This window comes from Vigna unguiculata, chromosome 7 (genome assembly GCF_037176805.1).
Source record: "Vigna unguiculata cultivar grain cowpea cultivar isolate G323 ecotype 2 chromosome 7, ASM3717680v1, whole genome shotgun sequence".
NCBI lineage: Eukaryota > Viridiplantae > Streptophyta > Magnoliopsida > Fabales > Fabaceae > Vigna > Vigna unguiculata.
This window is the reverse complement of record NC_140798.1, coordinates 37283810-37311256: the sequence shown is the minus strand read 5'-3', so window position 1 is coordinate 37311256 and position 27447 is coordinate 37283810. Positions and strand designations below refer to the sequence as shown.

The 27447-nt window shown below is 35.2% G+C and overlaps 6 protein-coding genes across 15 annotated transcripts; 3 read left to right on the top strand and 3 right to left on the bottom strand.

Moving 5' to 3' along the window:
• Positions 1 to 806: 806 nt before the first annotated feature.
• Positions 807 to 1384, bottom strand: LOC114191381 (ripening-related protein grip22-like). The gene has a single exon (XM_028080550.2). The coding sequence runs from the start codon at positions 1347 to 1349 to the stop codon at positions 885 to 887; it is 465 nt and encodes a 154-aa protein (XP_027936351.1). The 5' UTR covers positions 1350 to 1384; the 3' UTR covers positions 807 to 884.
• Positions 1385 to 5470: 4086 nt separating this feature from the next.
• LOC114190434 (uncharacterized) lies at positions 5471 to 8383 on the top strand. The gene is made up of 3 exons (XM_028079311.2): positions 5471 to 5598; positions 5912 to 6243; positions 7969 to 8383. Exons 2-3 carry the CDS (start codon positions 5937 to 5939, stop codon positions 7992 to 7994), a joined length of 333 nt encoding a protein of 110 aa, XP_027935112.1. The 5' UTR covers positions 5471 to 5598; positions 5912 to 5936; the 3' UTR covers positions 7995 to 8383.
• A 1971-nt stretch (positions 8384 to 10354) lies between these two features.
• On the top strand, positions 10355 to 15159 carry LOC114190720 (3-isopropylmalate dehydratase large subunit, chloroplastic-like). Of its 2 annotated transcripts, XM_028079702.2 has the most exons (15): positions 10355 to 10540; positions 10694 to 10834; positions 10924 to 11094; positions 11221 to 11373; positions 11683 to 11751; positions 11840 to 11956; positions 12310 to 12384; positions 12520 to 12597; positions 12679 to 12774; positions 13088 to 13137; positions 13309 to 13363; positions 13493 to 13624; positions 14157 to 14204; positions 14293 to 14451; positions 14756 to 15159. In XM_028079702.2, exons 1-15 carry the CDS (start codon positions 10505 to 10507, stop codon positions 14891 to 14893), a joined length of 1518 nt encoding a protein of 505 aa, XP_027935503.1. In that variant the 5' UTR covers positions 10355 to 10504; the 3' UTR covers positions 14894 to 15159. The 2 variants fall into 2 exon arrangements, with proteins under 2 accessions (XP_027935503.1, XP_027935504.1); XM_028079703.2 differs by lacking the exon at positions 13493 to 13624.
• Positions 15160 to 15239: 80 nt separating this feature from the next.
• Positions 15240 to 17941, bottom strand: LOC114190719 (uncharacterized). The gene has a single exon (XM_028079701.2). The coding sequence runs from the start codon at positions 17577 to 17579 to the stop codon at positions 15411 to 15413; it is 2169 nt and encodes a 722-aa protein (XP_027935502.2). The 5' UTR covers positions 17580 to 17941; the 3' UTR covers positions 15240 to 15410.
• An 83-nt stretch (positions 17942 to 18024) lies between these two features.
• On the top strand, positions 18025 to 21437 carry TPR4 (Tetratricopeptide repeat (TPR)-like superfamily protein). The gene is made up of 6 exons (XM_028079709.2): positions 18025 to 19306; positions 19689 to 19861; positions 20055 to 20133; positions 20234 to 20461; positions 20673 to 20845; positions 21091 to 21437. Exons 1-6 carry the CDS (start codon positions 18833 to 18835, stop codon positions 21146 to 21148), a joined length of 1185 nt encoding a protein of 394 aa, XP_027935510.2. The 5' UTR covers positions 18025 to 18832; the 3' UTR covers positions 21149 to 21437.
• LOC114190721 (nuclear transport factor 2-like) lies at positions 20786 to 26322 on the bottom strand. Of its 9 annotated transcripts, XM_028079704.2 has the most exons (10): positions 25955 to 26318; positions 25734 to 25868; positions 25105 to 25405; positions 23877 to 24142; positions 23583 to 23772; positions 23263 to 23384; positions 23005 to 23070; positions 22714 to 22795; positions 22282 to 22458; positions 20786 to 21181 (listed from the first exon to the last, which is right to left on the bottom strand). In XM_028079704.2, exons 1-9 carry the CDS (start codon positions 25991 to 25993, stop codon positions 22292 to 22294), a joined length of 1368 nt encoding a protein of 455 aa, XP_027935505.2. In that variant the 5' UTR covers positions 25994 to 26318; the 3' UTR covers positions 20786 to 21181; positions 22282 to 22291. The 9 variants fall into 9 exon arrangements, 8 of the variants coding, with proteins under 8 accessions (XP_027935505.2, XP_027935507.2, XP_085531641.1 ...); XM_028079706.2 differs by lacking the exon at positions 20786 to 21181 and having other exon boundaries at positions 22111 to 22458; positions 23583 to 23766; positions 25955 to 26320; XM_085675515.1 differs by lacking the exon at positions 20786 to 21181 and having other exon boundaries at positions 22111 to 22458; positions 25947 to 26318.
• Positions 26323 to 27447: the final 1125 nt, after the last annotated feature.

The following is a 27447-nucleotide window of genomic DNA, read 5'->3' as shown; positions in this document are numbered from 1 at the left end:
AACTTTTTCTTATTATTTCATGTGACATTTTATAAGTATAAAGCTGTCAAAACTATTACTCGGCTCGGCCTGGCCCAGCCCACCACAGGTTGGCCACTTAGTGAGCCAACCCAGCCCGATTGTTCACTTATTAACGAATCAACAAAATTTGAACTTGACTCGACCTACCACGGGTTGGCTTACGGGCTCAATTAAAAAAAAATAAATTTTCTTCAGCCCAAAACAACTAAATTATAGTTGTGATTAAAATCTGAATAAATTTCAAGATAATCCAAAATACTGTTCAACCTCAAATACAAACCAAAATCACAAAAATATTAGGTTTATATTTGTCAACCCAATATGTTGGCTAAAAAAAAATAACCCAACCCAAAACAAGTACCAAAAAAAATTGTGTGGTTCTTTATCAGCGGGTGGGTTGGTGAGTCATTGGCTCATCATGGGTTCAATCCGAATGAACTGGATTCTTCGTGGATCGAGTCAAAAATTGATCTGAAATTTGTAAAAAATTTCAATCCAACTTAGTCGGACGTGGTGTGGACCAGATTGGTCCATGGGTTTTAACACACTTTGACAGCTCTATCTAAATAGTTTAGAATATAAAAAAATAAAAAATGGGAGACCCCTTAAAAAATATCACATTAAGTTAAGAAAAAATTGTGAAAATTTAATTGTTAAAAGAAAAATCTTTGCTTTTTATTAGCAGATTTTTGTTCGTTAGATTTTTATTGAGCAGAATTTAAACCGTTAAGCTTTTATTGGAGGGACAATACTACTTTCATTATTCAAACTAAGAAAGACACGCACATAATTATCACAGAGCAAGAGAGAAGAAAACAAAACGCATACATGCAGTAATAATGTATTTCCTGATGATGAGCTTTTTATGCCATGGTCCACGTGATTGCTACTTCACCATCATCAGTGTTGAGCCCTAAGTCATTCCACACACTTTCCGATGCGTCAACGATGTTGGTCTTGCATGGCGATTGATTCGCGTGTTCTTCGTCACACCCTTGCGTGGAGTCGCACTCGTCCACCACCTTCGCCACCGCGCTCCTGCCATTCCTCGCCGTAATCCTGATCGTTTTCCCACACCGGGAACCGCCATTGTACCATCCGGTGGAGAGCGCCACCACTCTCTGAGGAAGCGGGTGGTAATTCCCGTCGCACTCGGAGGGGCCTCCGCCGTCCCCGTCGGGACCAAAGTCGTTCACGGTGAGGATAGCCTGCGTTCCCGAGGGGTCGATTGCGGGTGAATGTGCGCCGTTGGATTGGCACGATGCTGCATTTGTGAGGTGAGGAAAAAGGGTTAAAAAGAAAACCATGAATACTTGACTTATTGCCATGTTCAGATTTCAACTACTTCTCCTGATGTGTTGCTTAATTTACTAACTTCTGTTACTGCATTATTGTTCACAAAATAACTCCTATATAAAGATATAATTTTTCCGAAAGAAATTTATTCAATTATAAAATTGTAAGTTATAAAGTAATTTCTCTTTGGCATGTAGTAATTTAGGTTGGAATTTGATGTGAATAGAATGATGTGGTATAGTATGTAGACATGACAAAAAACAAAGCACACTCACCATGTTATGCTAGCTCCTATTTTGAAATTTTCATCCTTATACTTCGACCAGTGAAACATGATCTATGCAATGTTATTCAGATTTGAATTTTTCCCAAAATGAAAAATATAATATAATAAATATGGACTCAACTTGATGATAATAATCATAAATTTGAAGTTACATATTTGTATTGGTAATATGATGACATGGTTTGATTTTAGGTTTTTTACTTGTTTGATGGGTTTAAGTTAAAACTTTATACATTATTTTTTTAGAAGAGGTTAAGACAAGACAGTGTTTGGAATTGAGCTTAATTAGAAGCTTGTGAGACTCAGTTTTGTTTCTCTTTTTATATCCTCTTAGCTTAGACGGCAGGAATATAAGTGAAATAGTCCTGTGAAGAAAAATAAATGACTCAATCACATTAAGTTTTACCTATATATTATTAATATCCTTTAAATAAAGTTTAATCTCCTTGTATATAACACACAAACTGGATTCAGCAAAAGTATTTTTTTAATTTTTTGCCTTTTTTTTCTGTAAACAACAAATAAGTCTTTTTTCAGTAAAATTTCAATAATTCTATAAAATGAAAAATGCTATTTACAATACCCTATAATCTCAATAAACAAATAAATTAATTTAAATTTTCTGAATTTGTAATTGGATTAATACGGTAAGATACCATATAAGTGATATTTAAAAGTATAAAAATGTATGCATGATTTTTAGACCATTTTTTTAAATTAAATTCAAAATATACATAATATAATAATAAATAATTTATTTCGATTTAAAAACTTTATTTATATTAAGATCAAACTGGATCAATTTTATACTAATATTAATATATAATGTGTTTATAAAAATGAAGAAGATCAAAACATGTTTGTTTTCTCATTCTAGAACTTCAAGGGTGTCAATGGCCCCCACTATCCCCTATTTCCGGATTATCATGTCTGACATGAATAATTTACCTTGGGAGCCAGCTAACACATTAAATTATGAGTTTCTTTCTTCTTCTTTTTTTTTTTACGAGTGTTTGATATAACTATACATATATTTAAGATTATACATTGAGATCACGGATTCATATTTAATAATTTTACACTAATTATTATATGCTTTAATAAGTCGTAAGTCCAGATGTTTTAAATTAAAATTTTACAGATGAGAAAAATGTCAAAATTAATGCATGCTTTAGTTACATAATTATGGAATACGAGTTTTTTTGTATTCGATTTCATGTTGTTTGTTAGAAGGACAATAAAAAATTGATGAGTGAGAGACTAAAAGAAGGGAAAAATGTAAAATTAACATCCTTTTGTGTTGCAATTTTTATGTTTACTTCTGTTATGTAGTTTTCTGGTTTTGCTTATATTTTTTTGAGGAATCCTCAACTTGTAAAGCATTTGTCTTAATAACTTGTTGGCAGATGTTTGGAACATCAATAATTGAGGATAGGACTCTGTCAATGTTGGCGCATGCAAGAACAAAAGGACACCATAACAACAAAATTGCTTTAAAAGGCTTACAATTCTTTCAATATCATTGCTTTTTTAACTCAAATATAATACTTCCAATTTTATGCTGATTTTTTCAAAAGAAGACTTAACACAAATGAAATAGGATTCCGATCCATTTATTTAGGAGATTTCATTAGAAAAAAATTACCTTGATTCAGTTTACATAAATAATTAATACTACTTTTAATCTAAAATATTAAGACAATAAATAAATTTATGTATTTTTTCTTATATAGTGTTTAATTTTATTATTTGTATTGTATCAAATATTATCTTAACACTTAGATTATTTTCTCTCTAGATTTCTCACTTTTGTATTCATCTATGAGACCATAAGGTGATCCTTGAGACAAACTCTCTAATTTTGTCTGATCAATTTCTCAAATTGAGTAAGTTGATTTTTCTGTTATTTTCTCTTGTTTAGTTTTGATTTTTGTGTATGTGGAAAATTTTAGTCCACATGTGTATTTGAGCTTCCTCTATATTTTTCCATTGATCAGTGGTTTTGATGATGTTTCCTGATTATGTTTATGTTGTTCCTAAGACAGAGAATAACTGGTCTTGGAAGTCGTTGGGCGAGCAATTACTCGCTGGATGAATTCTAAGACAAGGAATCATTGTCTTGAAAGTCATTGGGCGAGCATTTACTTGCTGAGCGAACTTTAGGTCAGGGACTCACTGACTTAGGGCTTGCTGGAAGAGCAATCACTCGTTGGATGAATTATTGAAGGATTTTTCCTTTAGAGTCCCACCAATACACTCACTGGATGAGCAGTTTGTTGCGGGACGAAAATGTATTTTTAGTCCAGCGAGAAGATGTGTTCGCCGAACATGTGGATTACAACTTGGACAAATGTTGATTGATTAACTTTTAAATACTTGGTAACTTTTATGAATGATTTATTTAGAGGGTAACTGGTGAATTAGAACTTGTTAATACTAATTAAAGGATAATTAGTAGTGGATTGTATAATGTATGCATTGATGTAGGGGTCTAGTTGGAGTCCAGATTCTCTACTGGTTTTTTTGGTGTTTCCTCTACTGAGCATTAAAAATTCACTGTATTGATATTTTAAATATCTTTTTAATATATGGTATCAGTGTATTATGAAGACATAGTAGAGGAACAACACAAAAAACCCAATAGAGAATCCAAATTCAGTTGGAAGTTATCATGAGACTGTAATAACCATTCAAATTCTTAATTAAAGAGGAATGATGTATGTGGTGAGAGGAGCAGGAGGTCCTAGTATAGGGTTTTAACTTCACTAAAGGTGTTAAAGGACTAACCTTGTATGTGGTAGAGTACAACTCCTTATTTACCGTTCTGCATAGCATGATATACCACTATAAGTGCACAACTTACTAGGATCTGATATCAATGTAAGTATTCAGATAATCAAGTCATAGAAGTCTTGATATGAAATTTAATGATAGATTATGTGTGACTTATGTAACTTCATTTATAAATGACTTTTTCTTTTAATTACATTAGTTTACCTTTTTTCTCTATGTCTTGTTTTCTGGTGTCTATTTTTTTTTTTTGTAATGATCACCTGATTAGTGTTAGCAGTTGAAGATCTTGTGGCTAGATCGGTGCAAGAAAGAAGAGATGCAATTGTTTAGTTTGTTATGTAGAATTTCTAGTGTATAGTCTTTCTTTCCTTTTGAAAAACTTTTATTTGGTTATATATAGTATTTGTATTTCAGTTTATCTTATTTTTTGAATGACTGTAATATAATAATTATATATTAGAGTTTTATGTTTTGATTTGATTAATTATGTAATATTTTGTTTGATGGTTTAGACGGCTAAATGAGATGTTATATTTGTTATTGATTATTTTAATTTTATTCTTCTATATTAGTTAAAATATTTAAATTAAGATAATTATGTATACTATTTTTTATTTGTCATTCCACAATTTTATTTTAATGTTTTAGTTATATTAGAGATGATTGCAATTTAGTTAGAGCTTATAATACTAAAACTAACGTACAGAAAAGAAATTATAAACATCTAAAAAAATGAGTTTATTAATAAAAAAAATATTAAAATAAATCATTGAATAAAAATAAGAATTATATATAATTATTTTATTTTTAATGTACAAGACATAAGACACATGTTATTTAATTAAACACGTAGGTATTTTAATTTGATTTTTTTTTACTTTAATTATATCAATCGATATCTTTCATTTTCATCACTAAACTAGTTATAATCAGTGAAAAAAACTAAAATAATTACAAAATATAATAAATTTAAATTAATAATTTTTTCCGGAGATTAAAACAATCATATTTGCAGATATTAAAAACATAATTAAAATGAAAGACCACTAGAATAACATAAAAAAATTAAAATAACGAAAATTAGAATTTACACAAAATTATTGCGATGCTTTACTCCTGTTTCTGCTATGTTATTACTTCGTCAGATAAAATCATCCGTCTCACTCGTTTGGTGCTGCTCGCAGGTGCCGCCACCATTTCTGGTACGTTGGTGTTCTTGTGATTTCAGATTAATCATTTTCTTTTATTCCGACATACATCTTTTTAATTTTGAATAACTCTATTGCATTCTTGAGGATGAATTTTTAGAATGATTTTGGAGAAGAAAAGAATAGTTTAGTTAAATGTATAAAAGTTAGGGTAACAATGAAATCGATGTTTTGAAATTGGAATGGAATATCACTGGATGCAATTAGGGCTTAAGTTTTGGCATGTGACATTGATTTTTTGTGTGCCTCCAAAATATTTGCTTATTATGGTGAGAATTTGGGATTTTCTGAAATGCCTCTGTTTTAGGGTTTGATTTGATTTCGGGAAAGAAATGGAGTTTGTTAGCCGAATAGTGGACATAGCTGCGAGAGCTGCAAACAACAACACATTGATCAACGTTTGTCTGCTTGCTTCGTTTGCAACCCTTGGGGTAAGATCTATGAATCAACAATGGACCATTGAAGCTCTTGAGGCTGAGAAGGAATCTTTAGCCAAATCCAACAAGTCCATTAGAAGGACCATTTGGAACTGGAAGCAGCAGCTTTATGCTGAAGCCTCTACTGATTCTTTGGTGGTTCCTCTGGCAAGGCTCAGAGCCATATATGGAGATGCCGCGCCTCCTCCACATGCCAGACAAGGTAACTCATTTACTTCTCTTACCCTACTCTAGACTCTATCTATTGAGTGAGGCAATGAAATTTGACTTTGTTTATGTGGAAAGTGGTTTGGTGGATTAGAAAGGAAGGAGCAAATTTTGTGTTGAAGTTATTTTCACCGTTAGGTTGCTTTATAGATTCCTACAATCATTTTCCCTGTTATATACGGTTTTTGTGTTAGCTATGCTAGAACTATTGGTTGGGCATTGTGCATTTGGGAACTTAGGGGCCAATTTTGTTCCTTTACTCTAATCCTTTGTGCTTTAGGAGTATCAATGTGCTTATAACATGATCTGTTGTTCGGGAGGGAATGGACCTTCTTATGCTTATAGTCTCTCTAGAAAGGGTTTTCCTAACTAGTTTCCTGAGGAGCTGGTTCAGCACCATATAGTACACTTTAAATTGGACATATTTGTGTAAGATTCTGCATAAATCTTTCTTGACAAGAAAAATAAGAAGAAAAAATAAAATGAGTCTCTCTATAAGTAAAAATTAGCTTATGCAAAAATTAAGTACAAGAATCTAAGAAAGCTATGAGAAAATTTTTACAAATTAGCTTGTACATAAACTAATATGGATAAGCACATTTCTTTTCTTTTTTTTTATTCTCTTTTAGAAATGTATATGGAGACATTTGTTCAATTAGGCCTTACATGCTTTCAAGTACTTAGGAGAAACAAATATTAAATTATTTCTGTTCTTGTTATAATACATATTTTATTTTTCATTAAAAACTTGATACTTTTGATTCCTTATAATAAATGATTAGCTTGTGCCTTCTCGAAAAGATCTTACATTTTTATTAAGCGAGGTTCAATTGGGGAAAAAGTGAACTAAACCTCCTTCACATTCTTATATTAAATGTATATCAAGCAAGTTGATAATATTATTGTTGGAAGACCATGGAGATAATTTGTTACATGCTTCTTAAAAGTTTTTTTGGTTTTGCAATGTCTCAACGAAACAGAAGAATGCATGTGAATTTATTCTGATTATCTACCAAGGAGAGAATTAGCCTTTCTTTTTGAAATTTTCCTTTGATAATAGAGAAACAGCGATAGGGGAAAATGAGAAAGCAGGGATGGAGGCAAAACGGTTGAGTCAACTGTTGAAGTTAACTTTCTGAAAAAAAAGAAGAAGAAAGGAAACAGTACTGGCCGATATTTATTTTTAGTCAAATTGTAAGAAGACGAAAAATGAAAAAATAACGAAACAGACAAAAGTTCAACATAGCAATTTAGTTCTATCTCGTAGAGAAACCCCACTAAATCGTAAAATAGTCAATATTACATCATCATAGGGAAGCTAAATGAATACATTTACTCGTATACACTGTAACCCAAAACTAAGCATTAGAGTTCAAATCAGACTGTATTTCTCTTGAAACTACTTATACTTTTATATTTCAATTTTGACCATTGTGTATCCCAGTTTGACTCCATATGTGGCTGCATAGTTAACAGTGACGTAGCATTAAGCACATTTCGTTTTACTAATGGTGTGAATTTCTTTTACTATATATGTTTTTGTGTGAAAAAATGTTATAACATGGCTATCGTGTAAAGCTGTAGTAAAAAGATGATGTTTTCCAATCGTAGTTAGATATTAATCACACAGATTAGACGTGGTCAATCTGCTTTATCTATGCATATCAGCTATTGCATTATGTCTTGAGTTTTGGCGTTTAAGTTGTTTTTCTTTTTCCAGGAGATACTGTGACGAAAGATGCATAGTCATCTGGTACTACCAAAATAATGGCCTGACACCTGTTTAGTATCAGCACTTTCAAAAGTTTTTGGCCTTGGAAAGATGCTAATGAATGTTTTTCAAGAGAACAAAAAGGTATCCTTTGGTAATTTGTTGTTCTGTTAGCATGTAAATCAAGAACTTTGAAGATGTTAGAAAGGGTGAAAAAAATAATGATTGTAATGACAAAAACACTCTTATTTTTGTTACACATGATATCCATCTAACAATTTTGGGGGGCAGATGAGAACTAAATACAGTTTTGGTAGTTGATACGGCGCAGTCTTCAAATATTGTTTCATCAAACTTGTCTGGTCGACTCCCATGATTCGTGTAATGAACGACTTCTCGTGAGCAAAAACATTGCTTCATTTTATATCGCCTGTGACTTGTAAATTTTACTTGAGATCGTTATAATATGAGCTTTTGGTTCAAGCTTTCAATTCAGGAGAGAGAGACAGAGTTGCAAAAATGGTATTTGTTTGGGATATAAAATGATCACTCACACCTGTGTTCATGAATGGATTCACAAGGTTCGATAATTATGATCCTTGTTTCCTGCATTTTTTTTTAAACAAAATGACTCATGATATTCTGTAGATTGACAAATTGAATTGTTCTTTAATCAAGTAATGTAGTTTATTCTAACTCGAGGAGCAACATCCCTATGTGAGTTATATTATCACATTTTGTGAGCTTTATTATGTCACTATTTTTTGGTATTTTTGTAACTGTTGTTTCAAGGTCTTGTACAACTTAAATTTTAATAAAAGGTTGATTTGTTTACTATATTTAAATATTATTTTAACGTTATTATGATTAATTAATTAAAGATATTTGCGTACTCAAGGTGTTAATAGGTTAAAATGGTTTTATTGAGATTGAAAATTAATTATTTTATTCTTATGATTCAAAGTTTTATTTAATATTTAGATTTAAATTTATAATTTTCTTATATTATATAATATGTTTTAATTTGGTGAAAGTATCATATAATATTCAGATCTTGATTATCATATCCGAATTTTAATGAAATTGTATTGTAATATTTACATATTAATTACTCTTGACATATGAACATGATGATTTAAATCTATAGATTAATATTGATGAGTTAAACCACTTGACAAGTGAATTATCTCGACAAGTTCTCTCTGCTCAAATCATACTCATTTGAGGTCATCTTCAGGACAATTCATCAAGATAAACCACTAGTTCGCTAAGGCAAATTATTAGTTCTAATATCAGTATTAGTTATGAATCTTTTGTTAAAGCATTTATCAGGAAGATTTAATATCAACATAATCTGAATCAAATCTAAGAAATTGATTAAATTCAAATTCAAATTCTTTAAGACAGTTTATAAATCTTTCATACTTAATTTTCTCATTTCCATTTAATGGACTCACAGTTGAATTCTTGTGTTTTTTTCTTGTAACATGCAAAAAAGAGAAAAACTACAACAAGTTTTTGACCATTTCAAACTTCTTTTTTATTAATTTTTGTGAAGAGGAAGGGACAGATAAAGGGATGCAGATGGTTAAATTAACTGAACAGATGCAATGTATCATTGAAATCAGGTATCTGCTTTTTGAAAATTCTGTTAACAAACAGTGTTCAAACTCAGGGCAGAAGAAATTTGTTTCCTCCAATTCCTTGGAAGTTTCGATTCCTTATGTGAGGAAGTAAAATTTGCTATTATTCGACAAAATTTGAAAGAAGACAAAATTAATTCCAATCAAAGTTTACCTACCTATTGATTTGACACCCATAGAAATGGAGTAGCACAATATTTTATAGACACAGTGAAACGAAAAAAAGGATAAAACATTCCAATAATACCTTTAAAAGAATGAATTAAACTCTGCCCTTTATTTTTTTTAACCTAACCATTGACAACAAGTTTTTCTTAGAGTATTACATAAGTAATTTCTTACATACGTTATAGTAGTGGTATATGAAGGATATTTCCAATATAAACTCTATAATGTATTTTAAATAATGATTCAGAATAAATAGCTAAATTATGTGACTTTTCTTTCATTCATAGCAGACCTCCTACTAGTTTGAAGTTAAAACTTAATGACGAAATACTAAAAAAAAATCTGTGGAAAGTTCTATAAAAGAATAGCAATTAATTGAAACGATTAGCAATTCAATTAAACTCAAACTCAAATACTTTGCCATGGTTAAGGATCATGAAATGTTCAAATCTAATCAACAATCCAGTGAAAGAAGGACAAATGTGAGCATGAATTAAAAAGTGAAAAGTGAAAGGTTAAATGGAAAAACAATCATTCAGCAAAAAAATTTCGTTGAAAGAGACTTGGATCGCAGCCATATGCTGTTTAGTTCAAAGGAAAGTAGCCATAACTTTCACTGTTTTGTTCTTGAAATTCTCTGTCTCTCTCTCTCTCACACAAACACATACAACCTAAAACATAAATACAAAAATACAAAAATCTGTTTATTGATTTCCCTGCATCATAATTTGATCATGGCATTCATCTCTTCACCTTTCATAACTTGCAAGGTCTTTCCACTAATAAACTTACATTCCACACACACACACTACATCATTATCATTACTGTTAATTTTCTCTTATTATCATAGACTATAACCATTGCTATCTCAGATTCTGAATTATGATTAATGGAATTCACATATTCTGATACTTTGTTTCAGAAAGACTTGAGTTTCTCTGCTCTTTCTTCACAATCCTTTACAATAGGGCAGAGACAGACCTGCAAGAAAACATCATCAAAGAAGATTGTTTCTGTTGTCTCATCCCAGAAGAACAAACGCAACCCTTCTGCAACTGGCTCAGTTGTGTTCACTTTCTTCCCTGTTTTCCAACAACAATCTCAATTATACATAGTGCTAATATTGGTGAGTCCTGTGTTGGTTCACTGTAGACCAAAATTCCCATGACCGCAACAGAGAAGATTCTGGCAAGAGCTGCTGAGAAATGTGAAGTGAAACCAGGGGAAAACGCATGGACAAATGTGGATGTTTTGATGATCAATGATATCACTTGTCCAGGGATAACTGGAATCTTCAAGAAACAGTTTGGCAACACTGCAAAGGTATCTTTGTCTTTTAACACGTTTTCTTTAGAACATGTTTGAAATTTTAGTTATGAATAAACTTTTTAGTGATATGTTACTACATTCTTGAATAATAATAGTGATGTGAAATTTGTACACCAAAAGGTTTGGGACCGTGAAAAGGTTGTGGTTATCCCTGATCACTATATATTTACAAATGATGAACGTGCACACCGCAACGTGGATATTGCAAGAGACTTTTGTGTGGAGCAAGATATCAAGTACTTCTATGATATTCAAGATCGCAGTAATTTCAGGGTGCGCTTTCACATTATTTACATTTCCAGATTTTCTACCAGTTTGGTGTTGTACTTTGCTGAATCTTCAAAATACACTGATGTTGGTACTTTAAGAATCCTTGTAATATATTTTAAAAGATCGAAATAAGTGTTTATCAATGTATTTTGAAAACACAGAAGAGAAATATTAAAAAAAACACAACAAAGAATCCAAATTCTTGATCCTTTGCCGTTTTAAAGATTTCAAAGAACTGATCTCAGCATAGAAAATGTTTGTTTAATGTCAACCATTATTATATCAAGACCTTAATTCTTTGACACTTTGCAGGCTAATCCAGATTATAAAGGTGTTTGTCATGTGGCTCTAGCACAAGAGGGTCATTGCAGACCTGGAGAGGTGAGTTCTGTTAACAAAGCTAAGACATGTTAAAATCTGAAACCTAAAGATTTCAGAAATGTTCTGATCATTTCATATGTGACAACAGGTCTTGTTTGGTACTGATTCACACACCACATCAGCTGGAGCATTTGGTCAGTTTGCCACAGGAGTTGGTAACACTGATGCAGCTTTTATATTAGGGACAGGGAAGATCTTACTCAAGGCAAGTAAAAAAGTTTCTTCATTTTGTTATATGTGAAAAATACTTGGATTTTGTTTATGAGGGTGAAGACTTTTTCATTAGGACTATGAGTCTATAAGACTGCTATGAAATCATCCATAAATATCTTATTTATATCAATTCCAAGGATCCTACTATTAATATTTTGGGTGACACACCATATTATCCATGCACCAAGCTTAATAGTATTTTGGGTGAAGGAGAGTGTATGGGAAAATCCAAATTTTGTGTCTTTCTTCCAGATGAGCCAACACCATTATTTCTGCTTCTGCATAACATCTTAGTATTTTTTGTTATCAACCATGGGTAATGTCTGAAATATGCTTAAACTGCAGGTGCCTCCAACATTAAGATTTATACTGGATGGTGAAATGCCCAGCTATTTGCTTGCAAAGGATCTAATTTTGAACGTGGGTGATGTTTTCCTCTCACTTTTTTTTCCATTTGAATAAAATGTGGCTAATCAAAACTATTTGGCACTAGTATATTATATCATTGTTTTCTGTCAAAGGTGTTGCCTTTTGAAACCCTTAACCTTCATTCAGATAATTGGTGAAATATCTATGTCTGGTGCAACATATAAAACGATGGAGTTTGTTGGGACAACAACTGAAAGTTTAAGTGTATGTATACTTAACTTTTCTTTTTTTGTCTATGCTATGTTATTTGCTCAAGTACGTGACTTTGGAATTGGTGTATCGTAGATGGAAGAAAGGATGACACTGTGCAATATGGTTGTAGAAGCTGGAGGGAAAAATGGTATTGTTGCTGCTGATAGGACCACATACAAATACCTAGAGGTTATTGGAGTTTATCAAGAATACCCATAATGTTTTTCTTAATTTCATTCTGTCTCTCTTCTCACTGGTGGTAGGAAGCATCTAATATTTCCTTATGCATGTACTTACTCACATATACATATGTATACACACGAAAGATGTTGAATTTTCAATTAGAGAAACATTGGCTAGTTCAGGAATGCTTGAAATAAGCTATTGCATTACATGTTTGTATAATAATTTTTGCATAACTTTATACACAGTTTTCACTTCTTAATGCATTCCCCTTTCTCTCAGTGCCATGGATTTTATATTGTTGAGTGGTTTTGCACAGGATAAGACGTCTTCACCATATGAACCAGTTTTTAGTGATGAGAATGCAAGGCAAGTTCTGTTTGCTACTCATATACACACAAATATAATTTATTTGATCCATAATAACCAAGATATAAATTCCCTTTTCTGAATAGTTCATATATTTCCACCCTTGGTTTTCTTGTATGTGATTTTTGAAATTTCTCTTCTTTTTTCTTGTCTTTTCTTGCTATGTGCTAGATTTCTAGCCCAGTATAGATTTGATGTATCAAAGATGGAACCATTGATTGCGAAGGTACTTTGACTTTAACTCATCATATTGTTTAGCTTCATTTTGCCATAAAAGTGTAAAGAACTGTATTGTAAAAAAAAATCATTGTGTTTGATTGCTAATATAACGTAATATGTTTAAACCACCACACAGCCACATTCCCCTGATAATCGTGCTTTGGCAAGAAAATGCAACAATGTGAAAATTGACAGAGTATACATTGGATCCTGTACTGGTGGAAAGACTGAAGATTTTATGGCTGCAGCAAAAGTTTTCTTAGCGGGTGTATGTCTATTACAATTTCTTATTCTACTTTATATTCTTTACAACATACAAACTGCACATATTTTATGGTGGAGATTGGAAGAGGTTATAATTTTGGGGAGGGATTGAAGCAATCACTTCTCATCATGCATGAAGGATGACAATCCTGCAGAGACTTTCATGTCTATGTTTGGAATCTGTCATGCTGATGAATTAGAATCAGGAATTTTGAATTGAGGCAAACATGTTATTTTTCACTCCACCTGTAGTGAAGTATTCAAATTAAAAATTACTATAGATAAGTTTTCTTCAATATCTATGACTGATTGTAAATGTGTAAGCCATATATAACTCTTGCAAATGAGACTATAAATTATAATACTTACAATGCATAAAAGAAAAGCACAGGTTTTATGAACAGGAGTATGAGAGGCAATTGGATATTTTGATCTCAGTTCTTATTTTTTATTTTTCTGCACAGTAAACAATAGTAACTGGCACTTCTTTTTCTTTCTTTATCATCTTTTGCATAATGAAACTGGTTCCATTGTAGGGAAAAACTGTCAAAGTTCCTACTTTTCTTGTTCCTGCTACACAGAAGGTGGGTGAAGGATTACTGTTTCTATTCAACTTATGGGGTGTGTTTCCTATTTCATTAGTGTCAACTACCAAAATTGTCAAATTTTCAGGTTTGGATGGACCTGTATACACTTGAGGTACCTGGTTCAGGTGGCAAGACTTGTTCAAAGATTTTTGAAGAAGCTGGGTGTGATCCTCCAGCAAGTCCTAGTTGTGCTGCATGTATGGGTGGCCCAAGAGACACATTTGGACGCTTGAATGAACCCCAGGTAAACCTACACTTTCTTCAAATCGAACTTACCCTTCATAAAATATTGCTTAAAAAGAAAAATCTTAGTTTGTAGCTAAAATAGTTGAATCTCTCGGAAACATCATGTGACAAAAATTATTGTTCAGAGCCAAATATAAAACCTAAAATGTGGTTGGGTCATATTCCAGTTAGCGCCACTGCCCTTCTGCTAAAGTTAAATTCCTTAGAAAAGGCTGGTTTCTATTTTCTGGAGCAGCTATAGATAAATGTACAGAAACTTCTTTTATATTTTGAATGTGTTATTGTTTTTGCTTTCTATGCAGGTCTGTGTCTCAACAACAAATCGAAATTTCCCTGGTCGGATGGGGCACATAGAAGGGCAGATATATCTTGCTTCTCCGTATACTGCAGCAGCATCTGCACTGACTGGTTTCGTAACTGATCCCAGGAAGTTCCTGTAGATAAGCTACCATGTGTACACAGCAGTTTCTACCTACTTGGAAAAATGAATGATAGAACTGAAAGGATTTATATGCTAGAGCTAGAATGATGCATTTGGTAAATATGAGCTTGTAAGCGGGATTTTTAAAACTACAGCACTTGGAAAGTTGTCAAGATAGATTGCTATGGTTGATAATGTTTACAGAACAAGATATACATGCAAGGGTTTCTGTTGAATTCATATGCTACATTACAACACAAGAATAATACAATGCTTCTTAAGCAATCACAGGGTGTGTTTTTTTTTCTTCTTTTAGTTAATTTCTTCATGTTATCAAACAAGAATAGTCAATGAGTTGAGGTATGTGAAAGTTTTGAAATTGGCCTCATAAATGCTTACTCAAGCATGTTTATTTAAGCACAAAATAGTTTACTTGAGTAGTTGACATGTGTGATGTGTGTATTGATGACATGGAAACAAGATTTTGCAATAAGGCACACGAATATTCCCATGTTGTTGTAGTTGGGCTGGGTTCTTCAGAGAAGGCTGCTGGTATTGTCTTCCATGGAGGACGAGCGGCGGCGGCCGCCCTTCTTTCCTTTAGAATCGCTGCCGCAACCAACGTAGCATTCAACACCGCAGATCTTACTAAAGCATGAGAACAACCCAGCCCCACTACGACCCTTACCCTTACCCTTACCCCCGCTCCCACCCCCACTCCCGCTACCGCCTCCGCCTCCACCCGGTGTACTACCACCGTCGGTGTGCCTCCGGGAGTGGCGGCTTGTCTTTGTGCTCGACGACCGGTGGCTTGAGAGCTCGCCCTGATCAACCACTGGCGGCAGGTCTGACCGCCACCTTTCCATCTTCGACTGTAACCCTTCCATGCTCCCGTCCAAGCTCCACCCTCCCGCCATCTCGTTTTCCCCCTCGTCAATAATTGGCTTTCTCGCTATCGCCGCGGCCACCTCCGACGGAGACGGTCCCAGCTCCGACTCCGTCATCACCATCTGTCCCATGTTCCCCAAGTTTGACCTCCTTGGCGTCATGTACTCCATCCCCCCGTTCACCTTCCCGTACGTATGCATCGGCGTCCCCCTGTTCGGATTGAGATTCGATACCGTCGGCGACGCCCGGAACTGCGGCGCCACCACCGCCGGTGAGTTTCGAAACTGCGGCTTTGGAGATGCTAAATATTGCGGCTTCGGAGACGCTAAATATTGCGGCTTCGGAGATGCTATGTACTGCGCATTCTGCAAATTCTTAAACTGCGGCGCCGGAGAACTGACGTACTGCGGTGCCGGAGAGTTCTTAAATTGTGGCACAGGAGAATTCATATACTGCGGTTTCGGAGAATTCATATACTGCGGTTTCGGAGAATTCTTGAACTGGGGCGCCGGAGAATTCTTAAACTGCGGCGCTGGAGAGCTCATATAATGTGGTGCCGGAGAATTCTTAAACTGCGGCGCCGGAGAGCTCATATAATGTGGTTTAGGAGAATTCTTATACTGCAGTGCCGGAGAGTTCATATACTGTGGCGCGGGCGAGTTCTTAAATTGCGGTGCTGGCGAGCTCATATGCTGCCTTGCCGGAGAATTCCTGAACTGTGGTGCGGGCGAATTTATATAGTGTGGCGCCGGAGAGTTTCGGAACTGGTGTTGGGGGGTGGCGCGAACTTCGTACGTAACGTTGTTAACTGGCACGTATTCTTCCTCCATGGCCTCGGTAACGAAGTTGTTTTCGCCAATGCTAACGTCGGAATCGGAGTTAGCGTCGGAATGCGCGTCGTGGTCATGGTGCTGGTTATGAACATCTTCGTAAACGACGTCGTTGCGGTAGTGCTGAAGTGGCGAAATCTCCTCCACGTGGAGTATATCGTCCTCATGAGGACTCGTTTTTCCGCTCTTAATCTTCCAGGGCTGAACGGTGTCGCTGAGCATAGAGCATGTTTCCTCGTTGATGTTACTCGGAGACCTCGACTTCTTCTTCTTTCCTTTCTTCGTGTTATCCAAGTTAACTTGGTATGCTGAAATGTTGGAGTTCGCTCTGTTATGGTTGGCCTTGGCTCGGTGCTGCCGCGCCACGGCTTCCGAGGCCACCACGGAGCTTGTGTCGCTCTTGGAGCGGCGGAGCTCAGGCTTGGGGGTGGCGCCGGCGAGGACGTGGGGGCTGAGATGGTTATGGCTGTCGTAGGCGTCCTTCTCTCCCATAAGGTGGCGGTAGCCGACGGCGGATGGGTTGTGAGTGTAGAGCGGCATGTTGTGCATGGAGCCGTCGAGGATGGTGAAGCCGATGTTGAGGATCCCCTGGGGGCGGCCGGAGGGGCGGCGGACCTGGAGCGCGACGAAGCGCGTGCCTAGCGGGGTGCGGTGGGTCTGGGAGGGGCGCGAGGGTGGAGGAGCGAGGTTTCCGACGAGGACGCGAACGGTGCCGACGTGGATGTCTTTGAACCAATGTAGCGCGTAGATCTCAATCATGATGGCGGAGGAATCGGAGCAAAGAAATTCCTCGTCGACGCGGAAGACGAACTTGTCGTTCCACGTCGGGTTATTGTGGCCCTGCGTGTCGACGCACGTGGAGAGCTTCCGGTCCGGGTGGACCCATGAAACCGCGTAGGTCCGCATGGTGCGACCCACCGGAGCCAGGTCCTGAGCCGAAATGACGCTGAGTTCCAATAACTGGAAAGGTGGCATGATTTGAGACATTATTTGTGTGCAATAGGGATTGGTTTGTTAAAAAATCAGGGGGAATTGGTGACAGTGATGCAATGCAGGAAGGGGGTTATTGCGTGCATTGCATGGTGGAGCTCTATTTGTTCTTGTAGCCTCGGAGGTATTTTTCGTAGAGTCTGTCGGCGGTTTTGGTGCGTTTAAGGGTTTTGATCCAGGGACGGCTGAAGACGGAGGCGATACGGCGGTGGATGCGGGGAGGGTTGCCGCTCGCCGTCGTCCAGGCAGGGGACGGCGAGGGAGGGCGTGACATGAATTGGGGGTGGGAAATGGAGAGTAAGAGACCCACCAAGGCACCGAATCAGAGGAGCCATTCATTTCTTTTGAACCCTTCTTCTCACCGCTGTTTTCGCTTCCTTCCTTAACCAACTAAAACCACTTAAACCCTTTCCTTCCTTTTTTTAACCTTCTTTTTTTGTGCATCCCCCTTCCTTCTCACATCACCAAACTATCTATCAATTAATACTATTTTTAATACCCATTATATTATTCAACAACAATATTCATTTTATGTTAATAATATTTTCCATTACATTCTTTTTAAATTGTTTTCTTTATTCACTAAAAGCACTTTCATGTGACAAGACTCTTTCTTCCTGCGCTTCTTCAGCAGAATCACGTTGGTCTTGCTTCTTGTGGGTGCTCTTTTGACCTTCTTTTCATAACTCCACCTTCAAAACTAAAATCAATTATAATTCTTTACTTGAATCTTAATTAATAAATTATTTTTTACCCTTTTAGCGCTTTCAATGTTTAGCTTCTCCGCTCAAATTTGTCAAACAGTTAATAAGAAAGTATTGCTTAGTTTATAGAATAAACAAAACTAGACTTTTATTACATTTTATTTTTATACACATTTATACAGTTTTTCTAGCTCAGTTTAAAAAAATTGAGAAACGCGGTTTATTAATATATGAGAACTAAATATACAATTATTGTGGTCATGTTCCTCCTCGTGGTCTAATGAAAGGTGGACTCGGGATCTGGATTTTTGTAACATAAAGCAAGCAAAAGATATTTTAAAAGCTTGGACCAGAATTAATGCTCATAACCATAATAAACAAACACTGCCATTTCTCAATAACTCGGTCTCTTCCATATTTTTGCTAGCAACATCTAACAACCGACCTTGCCTTTTTAGACTCTGTTTTTCATCCTTGTATATCAACTTTAACATCTCTGAGAGTAGTAGCAAATTACAGATATTGGCATATCTTGTTGATAGCACCATGGACGGTTCCAAGTCAGTGATGGAGGATGACTTTGAATCAACAACCTTGCATTCAGCTCCATCATTTGCAATATACAACAACCCTGATGGAGATGATGGCATCACCCAAGATGAAATTTTGAAGAAAACTGTTTTGTTTGGAGACACTTTGGAAGTCACGGGCAGTGGTGAGTTCAGTTTTGAGAACAAGAAGATGGATTTGATTGAGGAAGGTGAGAATGAGAATGATTGGTCCAATGGGATTCAGAATTTGAGTATTGAAGAGGAAGATGTTGAACCAGCAAGTCCTCCCATGTATCTTGCATCAGGGCTTGGGGTTGATGCTGACGCAGGATTTGATAAACTCATGGATGGTGATATATTTAATCCCAACTTGCAAGAAAGTGAGGATCTTGAAGGGTATTACAAGAGGATGATTGATGAGTATCCCTGCCACCCTTTGCTTCTCAAAAAGTATGCGCAGCTTTTACAAGTGAGTTGTCAATCATGAATGAAACTATTGCAAATCTTGCAGATTTCGGATTAGTTTGTGTATTCTTCAATTCAAAAGTACATCAGTTTTGAAATTTTGGTTCTGACATGAATAGATGCAGGTCTTGGTTTTAGATTGATATGGGCATAGACATTGAACCTTTCATGTTTGTAGTAAATCCCATGAGACATGCTTTGTTAGGACTACTCGTTTTCTAAAAATCATTTGTAAGAGTTAATTAGGTTTGTAGGAGGCATGCTTGGATGACAAATAAAGGTATATTGTTTAATCATCATCTTTAGTTTCTTTGAGGCTAGCATGAAGTTTGTCATAGTTTTTCTCAGAAGCTTGACATCCAATTTTTTACATCTAATGCTGATAGTCTAACGGAGACCTTCAAGAGGCTGAAGAATACTTTCTTCGTGCTACCATGGCAGATCCTAATGACAGTGAAACCTTGACGCAGTATGCGAAGCTAACGTGGGAGAATCATCGTGACAAGGATACAGCATTAGTCTATTTTGAACGTGCAGTTCAAGCTGCACCTCAAGACAGGTAGATTGCAGCATAGGCATTGTGTTTAAAGGATAAAATTGTCATCAGTTAGAGCTTAGTACTTGCCTAAAAGTTGCTCTTCAACCTTTTTGTAGCCTGTAGAAACTTAAAGTTTCTATTTAGACATGCAAATTGTGCAGCTTTCCATGACTAAAATAAGATAAAAGTAAACATGTAATGTATCCTTTTTCAGCCATGTTCTTGCAGCATATGCTAGTTTTCTCTGGAAAGTCGAAGATTTTGAGGATGAAGATGGAAAACATGAAATTCAGGTGCTTTTGCCTTTTCTGATCTTTTCATTCCTTACGGGTCATTTTGTCTTCCGAATGACACATTGATTATTTAATACTCACGGTTTATATCTAAGCGCAGAGTGAGATGAAAAATCAAGAGACCGAACTTTTGAAGCCCTCCAAAGAAACAAGTGATCCAATCAGCCAACTTTCAGTTCTTTCAAGTAGACAGGAGATTGATGCAGCACAAATTACAGCAGCTAATAGTGGTGACGAAAGTAATTTTGAAGATTATTTGAAGAAGATGATTGCTGAAAATCCAAATAATCCTTTGTTTCTGAAAAAGTATGCTCAGTTTCTGTTGCAGGTGAGGTTTTTCGTTTTATTTTAATGTTCAGAGTCAAACAAATCTTTTACGAACTATGTTGGACATATGATTAGACACCAACAGATGCTTCTTTGTCTAATTTTTTTTCAATGTAGCAACACATGCAAGCTTCTTCAACTGTCTTAATATTTTGAATGAAGAAGGTCTTCTTACCATTATTTTCTGTTCTTTTTTGGTCCTAAATGTACAGTCCAAGAGAGATCATCAAGAAGCAGAGGATTACTATTCACGTGCAATAGTAGCTGATCCCAGTGACGGTGAAATTATATCAGAATATGCCAAGCTAGTATGGGAACTTCATCATGATGAGGAAAAAGCTTCATTTTTATTTGAGCAAGCAGTTCAGGCTACTCCAGGGGATAGGTACAGTTTTTGAGACACGTCTTATACAAAATGTTATGCTTCTGAACATGTTTATAATTCTGAAAAATATGAGAGAAAAATTCATGGTGGCCTGGCTCTTCTTGATCCTTCATTGGAAGCATTGTTGAATCATCTAGAACTAGTGTGCAATGCAGTATATATGTGCCCTTAATTCTGAACAAAAGAAAAAGAAATCTTTACATAAATAATTAAGATGCAACTGTTTACAACTTTTCTTCTTTCAGCAATGTTCTGGCAGCATATACGTCGTTTCTGTGGGAAACAGATGATGGGGAAAGCTGAAATTTAGAGGCAGAGCCATGTTCAAGTGATATTCTGCAGAAAAAGGTGCCAAATAAATTCTTGTGGCTTCTGGTGAATTAAGAAACCGCACACAATCAACACATCTAAGGAGAAGGCTCAACTCATCCACAATAAAGAAAACCATATTTATTTACTAACTGCATTTTTTTGGCCTTTATTTTTCTAGAATGACATGTATCTAATGTTGCAGCAGGACAATAATAGCTTACGAAATGATTTATGATTATGTTAAAAAAACTCAACTAGTTAAGAGAAATTTCTTTCCCTAGTTAGTGTTGCAGCCATTAAGAGTGTACCCTGTCTAATTCATGGACCTGATTTTAATCTATTCTGATATACTATGTCCATCCACAAAGAGCTAGTTAGGGATAAAATTTTCTAATGTAGCCACACAAATAACTCCATGAAAAAACCTACACTTTATTTTGTAAAGATTAAGTTATGCTAATAATAATGACAGAGACAACATAATAATATCATTTTTTTTAATTGTGTTCCACTAATTTGTAATGGAAATTGTAGTTTGAAATGCCCCAGCACACGCACAATAATTTCACTTTTTGTTAAGATATTAACAAATTATATATAGTTTCCTGGACCTGTAAGAAGTTTCTACAGGAATAATGTAATGAAAGCGCTTATAAATTGCACATTTTCACAGATATTGCAAAATAACAGACCATACACAGTTTGATTTAGAAACAATTAAATTACTTTAACCATTTATTGTTTCTTATATTTCCTCCAAGAAAGTATGTAACAGTTCGTATTACTCCAAATGATCCTGACTCTATTTAAATAATAAAGACCAGACATCGACATATAACTTTTAAAAAATGAAGTACTTGGACTCGGAAGTGATGAGAAAAATAAGTAATTTCAAAGGCGATGAAAACAACTGCAGAACGTTTCAAAACAGTGCAAACTAATCATAAAACAAATGAAACAAAACGGCTCTTACATTATAAATAAATAACAATCATATTCCAAGAACATGAATGAAGGCATAAAAATATCAATATTTGATTCTTAAAATCTATTGAAAGGGACTATTTAATGCTGAAATCTCAAAAATTGATTCTCTTGGTAAAAATTTATGGTGATAGTTGAACCTTGATAATCTCAATATCCCCTCTCTTGGCGGGTAGTGGGTCTATAGAAAGCGTTTCCTCTAGTTTTGTTGTACTCTCTTTCACTTCCATCTTGCCCATTTCCCCTGCCATAGCTTCTTGGACCAAAACGCCCTCTCTGTGTCTCTGATTGATAGCTACTTCTTCCTCTGCCCCTCCCTGTTCATGATCAAGTCAGAACATCCATAAAGCTGAACAAGAAAAAAAGTTTCTAGAAAATAATCACAAGCTACAAATTTTCAGATTCATAAAAACAGCTAAAAAGTGAAGAAAAAAAGCTTCCAAAACATGTAAGTTCTCTGAACTTTCATTTTAACTAAGTATTATATGTACATATGGAGTCAAGGATATTCATGAACAGAGAAATTTTGGAGAGAAAAATACACAATAGAGAAGAAAACTTAAGAAACATACTTCCTCCTCGGGAAGGGATGTTACTGTTTGGTCTTCGTTCCTCGATGTATACTTGTCTTCCTGCTACTTCAACAGATCCTGCCTGTAAACATACAAAACAAACATGAGTCTACAGAGATCAGAAACAGTTTAATTTGTAGATCAGCAATGCAGATTGAAAACTTGTGTAATCATTATGAGCAACTAGTTTGTTTAACATTATTTTTGGCTGAAAAAAGGGGTGATATTAAAACATGATTTTAATTCCAAAGCAAGTGGATATCATAAATTTATCGAAAAGGGAATCCAAACCTTGATTGCATTGTGAACCCCATTCATATCTTCAAATTCAACAAATGCATAGCAGACTCCGACGTCCTGGAGATAACTGGAAAAATTAGCTCAGTAATGGGATACAAATGAATTAATAAAGTAAAATAATTATTTGAAACATAGTAGTCATTCCCTAATAGCAGTGCAAAGCCACATAACTGCTAATTTGAAGTTACACATTACATAAATTGCAATACAAATACATAATATTGATGGAGACATTATATAAAAACCTACCTTACGACTTCTTATGACTACACCATCCGGTCGAATCCTGCCAAAATTTTTCAATTCCTCTTCAATTTCAGAAGCAGAGACGGTAGGGGACAAGTTTCTCACATAAACAGATTTGATTTCATCTGAAGGCATTTTCAATCAAATAAAATGTTACAAATAGATGAGGAGTTACAAAACCATGCAATGATTATTTTAAGCAAATTAGATTATTGGTTAAAAGATGTAATGAGCCGTCATAAACAGGTATCAACACCAAAGAGTAACTATCTACAAAAATAAAAATAAAAAGATTGAATGAATTAGTCTCAACAAGTACACACAGTAACCTTCATCTTCAGCTGTGGGAATGTCCTCCACTGCATCAGTTTCAGATCTTTCAAATGCTTTATTCAATGTAGGTGTTTGCTGACTATTAGTTGGTGTAGAATGCTCCTTGTCCAAAGAAGACGATTTCTTCAGAGATGGCTGAGAAGCTACAGATGGTGTAACTTGTCCTTTAGCAACCTGTAACTTCCATTAGTTTCATAACATAGTCAGTTCCGAAGTCATAACAGAATCTCAAAAGAAAAACATTGTGTGGCAAGTAAGTAATCCATTTGATAGGTCACACATACGATGGAAGCATAAGTATGTTTTAGGGGCTCCACAGGAGGTTCTTCGGCAGAAGAAGGTGCGTGTTCTTGTACATCATTCACAGAAGGTTGAAGAAAACCATGTAACTCTTCAGCGATAACATCTTCCCGAACATGTTCAGATTCATGGACTTCTGCCATTTGTTGCTGTGAAAATCCATGAGTATTGACTGCGCCATTTTCTTTGACCTCATTTGTAGCAATGAAGTCCCTTGCCTGTATATCTCCATCCAACATGTAGTTGGAAACTGTAAAAGTAAAACTCATAGATCTCAATTACTAGAAAATACCATAGTTTGAAGAATTGAGTATACTCCATAACCAGCCACAACGGTTATAAGACAAAAAACAAATCATGAGTAAAAGTTTTTGAAGTTTTAATGCTTTATAAGAACATTTATCGACAATAAATGCAGTTTGCAGTTAATCGTCCCTTCCCATTTTACATTATAAAATAAAATCACCACCGACCACTTGTTATGGATAAATTCATATGGATATATGGTTCAGATTTACAAAGCTAGAAGCTCTTTGTTATGGCAATTAATCTTCACTTACCATTTGTCATCATAAAACAAAATCACCACCAACCACATATTATGGCTATATTCATATGGTATATGGTTCAGATTTATTAAGCTAGAAACTCCTTGATAGAAATATGGGGTTGCCATTTATACTAAGTCCCTATTTGTATAAAAGAAAAAAAAAAAAAAAAAAAAATCGAACATTCTTCCATAAGTTAAATCAAAATATGCAAGTCAATTTTCAGAGAAGTTAAACGAGAGATTTTCACTAAAGAGCATAAGTTGATTTTTAAGCTACACAGTTATCAGTTTCAGTAGCACCAGATGCAATGGACGTGATGATAATAGCTTAGGAATCCAAATAAGGGAATAAAGTTCAATAAGTTACATTTTCTGACTTAACATCTTAAGAACTACCAGATCCTCTGAGACAAGCAATATATAATGAAAATTCAACTACCAGTCTAAGTCCGGTTTTGAACAAAATCAGATAAAAAATCCACATAAAAGAACAGGGATCATCCAGTAGAAAGTCATTGAGACCTAACTTCTAAGTAAATATAGCAGTAGAAACAACATTGCACTTTTCATTTATCTTCAAATGACAATAACTAATAAGTGAAGAAATAATTATAAGATTCAATCAAAACTAAAAAGATCCCAAAGGCTGAAGTAGAACATACCTGGTTTATTCATTGTGCTGGGAGCATTCAATTTTGAGTCTCTCTGAGCCAAAAATACAGGTTGTAGATTATGAACTGGCTCCTCCTCAACAAAGTGAAAAATATCATTGAGCACAAAGAAGCCCTTTTCTTGGGGTGCAAGGAAGAATAACTGCGTAAATTTCCTCCTCACACTGTAGCCCTTATGTTGCGCAGAACCAAAAACCGATATAAGAACGCCACCACTCCAAGATTCCAGACATTGTACTGTCTTGATTCCAATTCCAGTAAAACTGATTGACATAATAAGCGCGTGGATTTGCTGCCCAGAGAGAAATTTCTTTAATTCTGGGGGAAATAAGAGTTTCACTATAATAATTGGACAAAACCAAAACAGTTCTACCACAAAATAAACTGACTAATACACTAAAACCATTCAAAAACATCGGTCAGAACCTCTTATCCAAAGATTACACATCACACAAGACAAAACCAGAACAAGAAGATAGAAAGGCTGAAAATGCCCTATAACATATTCCAAATAATCAAATTTACAATAATGCAATTATATTTCAAACCACAATATAAAGGCCAAAAATATAAAATAAAATTATCCTTAAAATAGAAAACAAAAAGAGAAAAAAACGAACCAGCATTGCATTGGCAGTGTCCCTGGCGTTGCCATCAATGCGTACCATAGTGCTGGCGTCAGAGTAGAACTGATACACCAACTCGGGCTTGGTCTCAAGAACATGGTAGTACTGCCCCACAAAGTAAGTACCCACCTGAACAAAACAAAAATGGTTGCTTTTAAGGTTAATTATAATGATGGAGAAAAAGGGTACGTGGGAAAAAGAAATTACACGTGAACCTGCGTAGCGGAGAGGGGAAATGGAAAGGGTGTGGCCATTGTAGAAAACCCTAAAAAGGAGGCGTCTTGCCCCCTCCCCCAATCAAAACCTCACCTCAGATCCCTCTTGAGATCTGCACCACGGCAAGAAGGTGAGATTTGAGACACAGACAAAGCGGGAGAGAAAGAAAGAAAGAAAGAGAATTATTTTTGTATAGTTAATGTTGTCTGTGGTGTGGTATGTCGGAGTTTAGTTTTGTTTTGTCTGAGGCTGTGTTGTTGATGATATCATATTGCTGGATGATGGAAGAAGAAGCATGCTACACCTTTTCCCCCTTTTCTTTTGAGCCTTCCCCCACTTCACTGTCTCACTCTACAGGCTTAATTACAATTGTTTTTTTCTGCACTAATTCCCAATATGAGATATTTTGGTGTTTCAGATTTTAGTGCCTTAAATTAGGCTTTTACCTTTTAAAATTAATGAAATTTGGTCCACTTTATAAAGTTTTGTCCCATTTTGTGCATCTAAAATGACAGATGACATTTTCTAACATGACAATAACATCATGATTAGTTCAAAATATAAATTTGATTTATTTGATAGTTTTTTGTTTAGGGATAATAGCTCTGTTAGATATGTTCCCTTAAGATAGGTCCCTTAAGCTTTTCAGTAGGATGATTTGTTCATTCTTGTTAGATAGATTTATGTTTTTATGGCACTCAATAGTTTTATATTGTTTAAAAGTTGAGGTCTAAAATAGTTTAAATACTATTTTTTTCTTTATTTTTTAAAATACTTTTCAAGGACAAAATTGTGACAGTTTTGACGCTTCAGAACAGACAATACCTCATATTAGGATGGCAATATGGGTCTGGCCTGTTGGACCGGCTCGCAAGCCCACGAAAAAAACACGGGACGGACCATGATAGTGAATCACAAGCCCGTAGTAGCCCGGCCCACATAAGCCTGCGGCCCGCGCGGGCCGGCTCGCAAGCTTGCATAAAAAAATAACTTTTACTTATATATATATTAGTTATTTTTTTTATGGACTCCTGCATTAACGTCCTAAATTCTTGTATAACTGGAAAATACAAGTATTATGTATTTTTTAATATGCTAAAATTTAAAAAATACATTGTGTATGTCATAATGTATGAATATAAATATGATGAAAATGTTGAATTATCAATTTATCATCCAACTCCCCACAGTTTTTACTTAATTTTGGAAATTTCTTAAAGTTTCTCAACTTTTATACATTGAAAATTTTATCATAAGAATTAAAAAAAATTAAGAAAAAAAAAACGCGTTAGTTCGCGATGTACGAGCATTATGCGGGTCGGTCCACATTGTCATCCCTACCTCAGATGCATAGTAATTTTGTGATGGTGCCGACAATACCTCATATGCATAGTAATTTAACATTGGCTCCACCGTAGAACTGATAACAAGGTTCTTCATGCGAACATCGGTCCTTTAAATATTTCACTAAAAATGATAGTAGATATTTTCT

Coding starts and splice junctions, on each gene's coding strand:
- LOC114190434 (XM_028079311.2), top strand. CDS start 5,937: ATGGAGTTTGTTAGCCGAATAGTGGACATAGCTGCGAGAGCTGCAAAC. Junction 6,244..7,968: donor TCCTCCACATGCCAGACAAG/GTAACTCATTTA, acceptor TTCTTTTTCCAG/GAGATACTGTGACGAAAGAT.
- LOC114190720 (XM_028079702.2), top strand. CDS start 10,505: ATGGCATTCATCTCTTCACCTTTCATAACTTGCAAG. Junction 11,752..11,839: donor GTCATTGCAGACCTGGAGAG/GTGAGTTCTGTT, acceptor ATGTGACAACAG/GTCTTGTTTGGTACTGATTC. Junction 12,385..12,519: donor CAAAGGATCTAATTTTGAAC/GTGGGTGATGTT, acceptor ACCTTCATTCAG/ATAATTGGTGAAATATCTAT.
- LOC114191381 (XM_028080550.2), bottom strand. CDS start 1,349: ATGGCAATAAGTCAAGTATTCATGGTTTTCTTTTTAACCCTTTTTCCT.
- LOC114190719 (XM_028079701.2), bottom strand. CDS start 17,579: ATGTCTCAAATCATGCCACCTTTCCAGTTATTGGAACTCAGCGTCATT.
- TPR4 (XM_028079709.2), top strand. CDS start 18,833: ATGGACGGTTCCAAGTCAGTGATGGAGGATGACTTTGAATCAACAACC. Junction 19,307..19,688: donor AGTATGCGCAGCTTTTACAA/GTGAGTTGTCAA, acceptor TAATGCTGATAG/TCTAACGGAGACCTTCAAGA. Junction 20,846..21,090: donor CAGGCTACTCCAGGGGATAG/GTACAGTTTTTG, acceptor TTCTTCTTTCAG/CAATGTTCTGGCAGCATATA.
- LOC114190721 (XM_028079704.2), bottom strand. CDS start 25,993: ATGGCCACACCCTTTCCATTTCCCCTCTCCGCTACGCAG. Junction 22,796..23,004: donor GGGTTCACAATGCAATCAAG/GTTTGGATTCCC, acceptor GTATGTTTACAG/GCAGGATCTGTTGAAGTAGC. Junction 22,459..22,713: donor CATCCCTTCCCGAGGAGGAA/GTATGTTTCTTA, acceptor GATCATGAACAG/GGAGGGGCAGAGGAAGAAGT.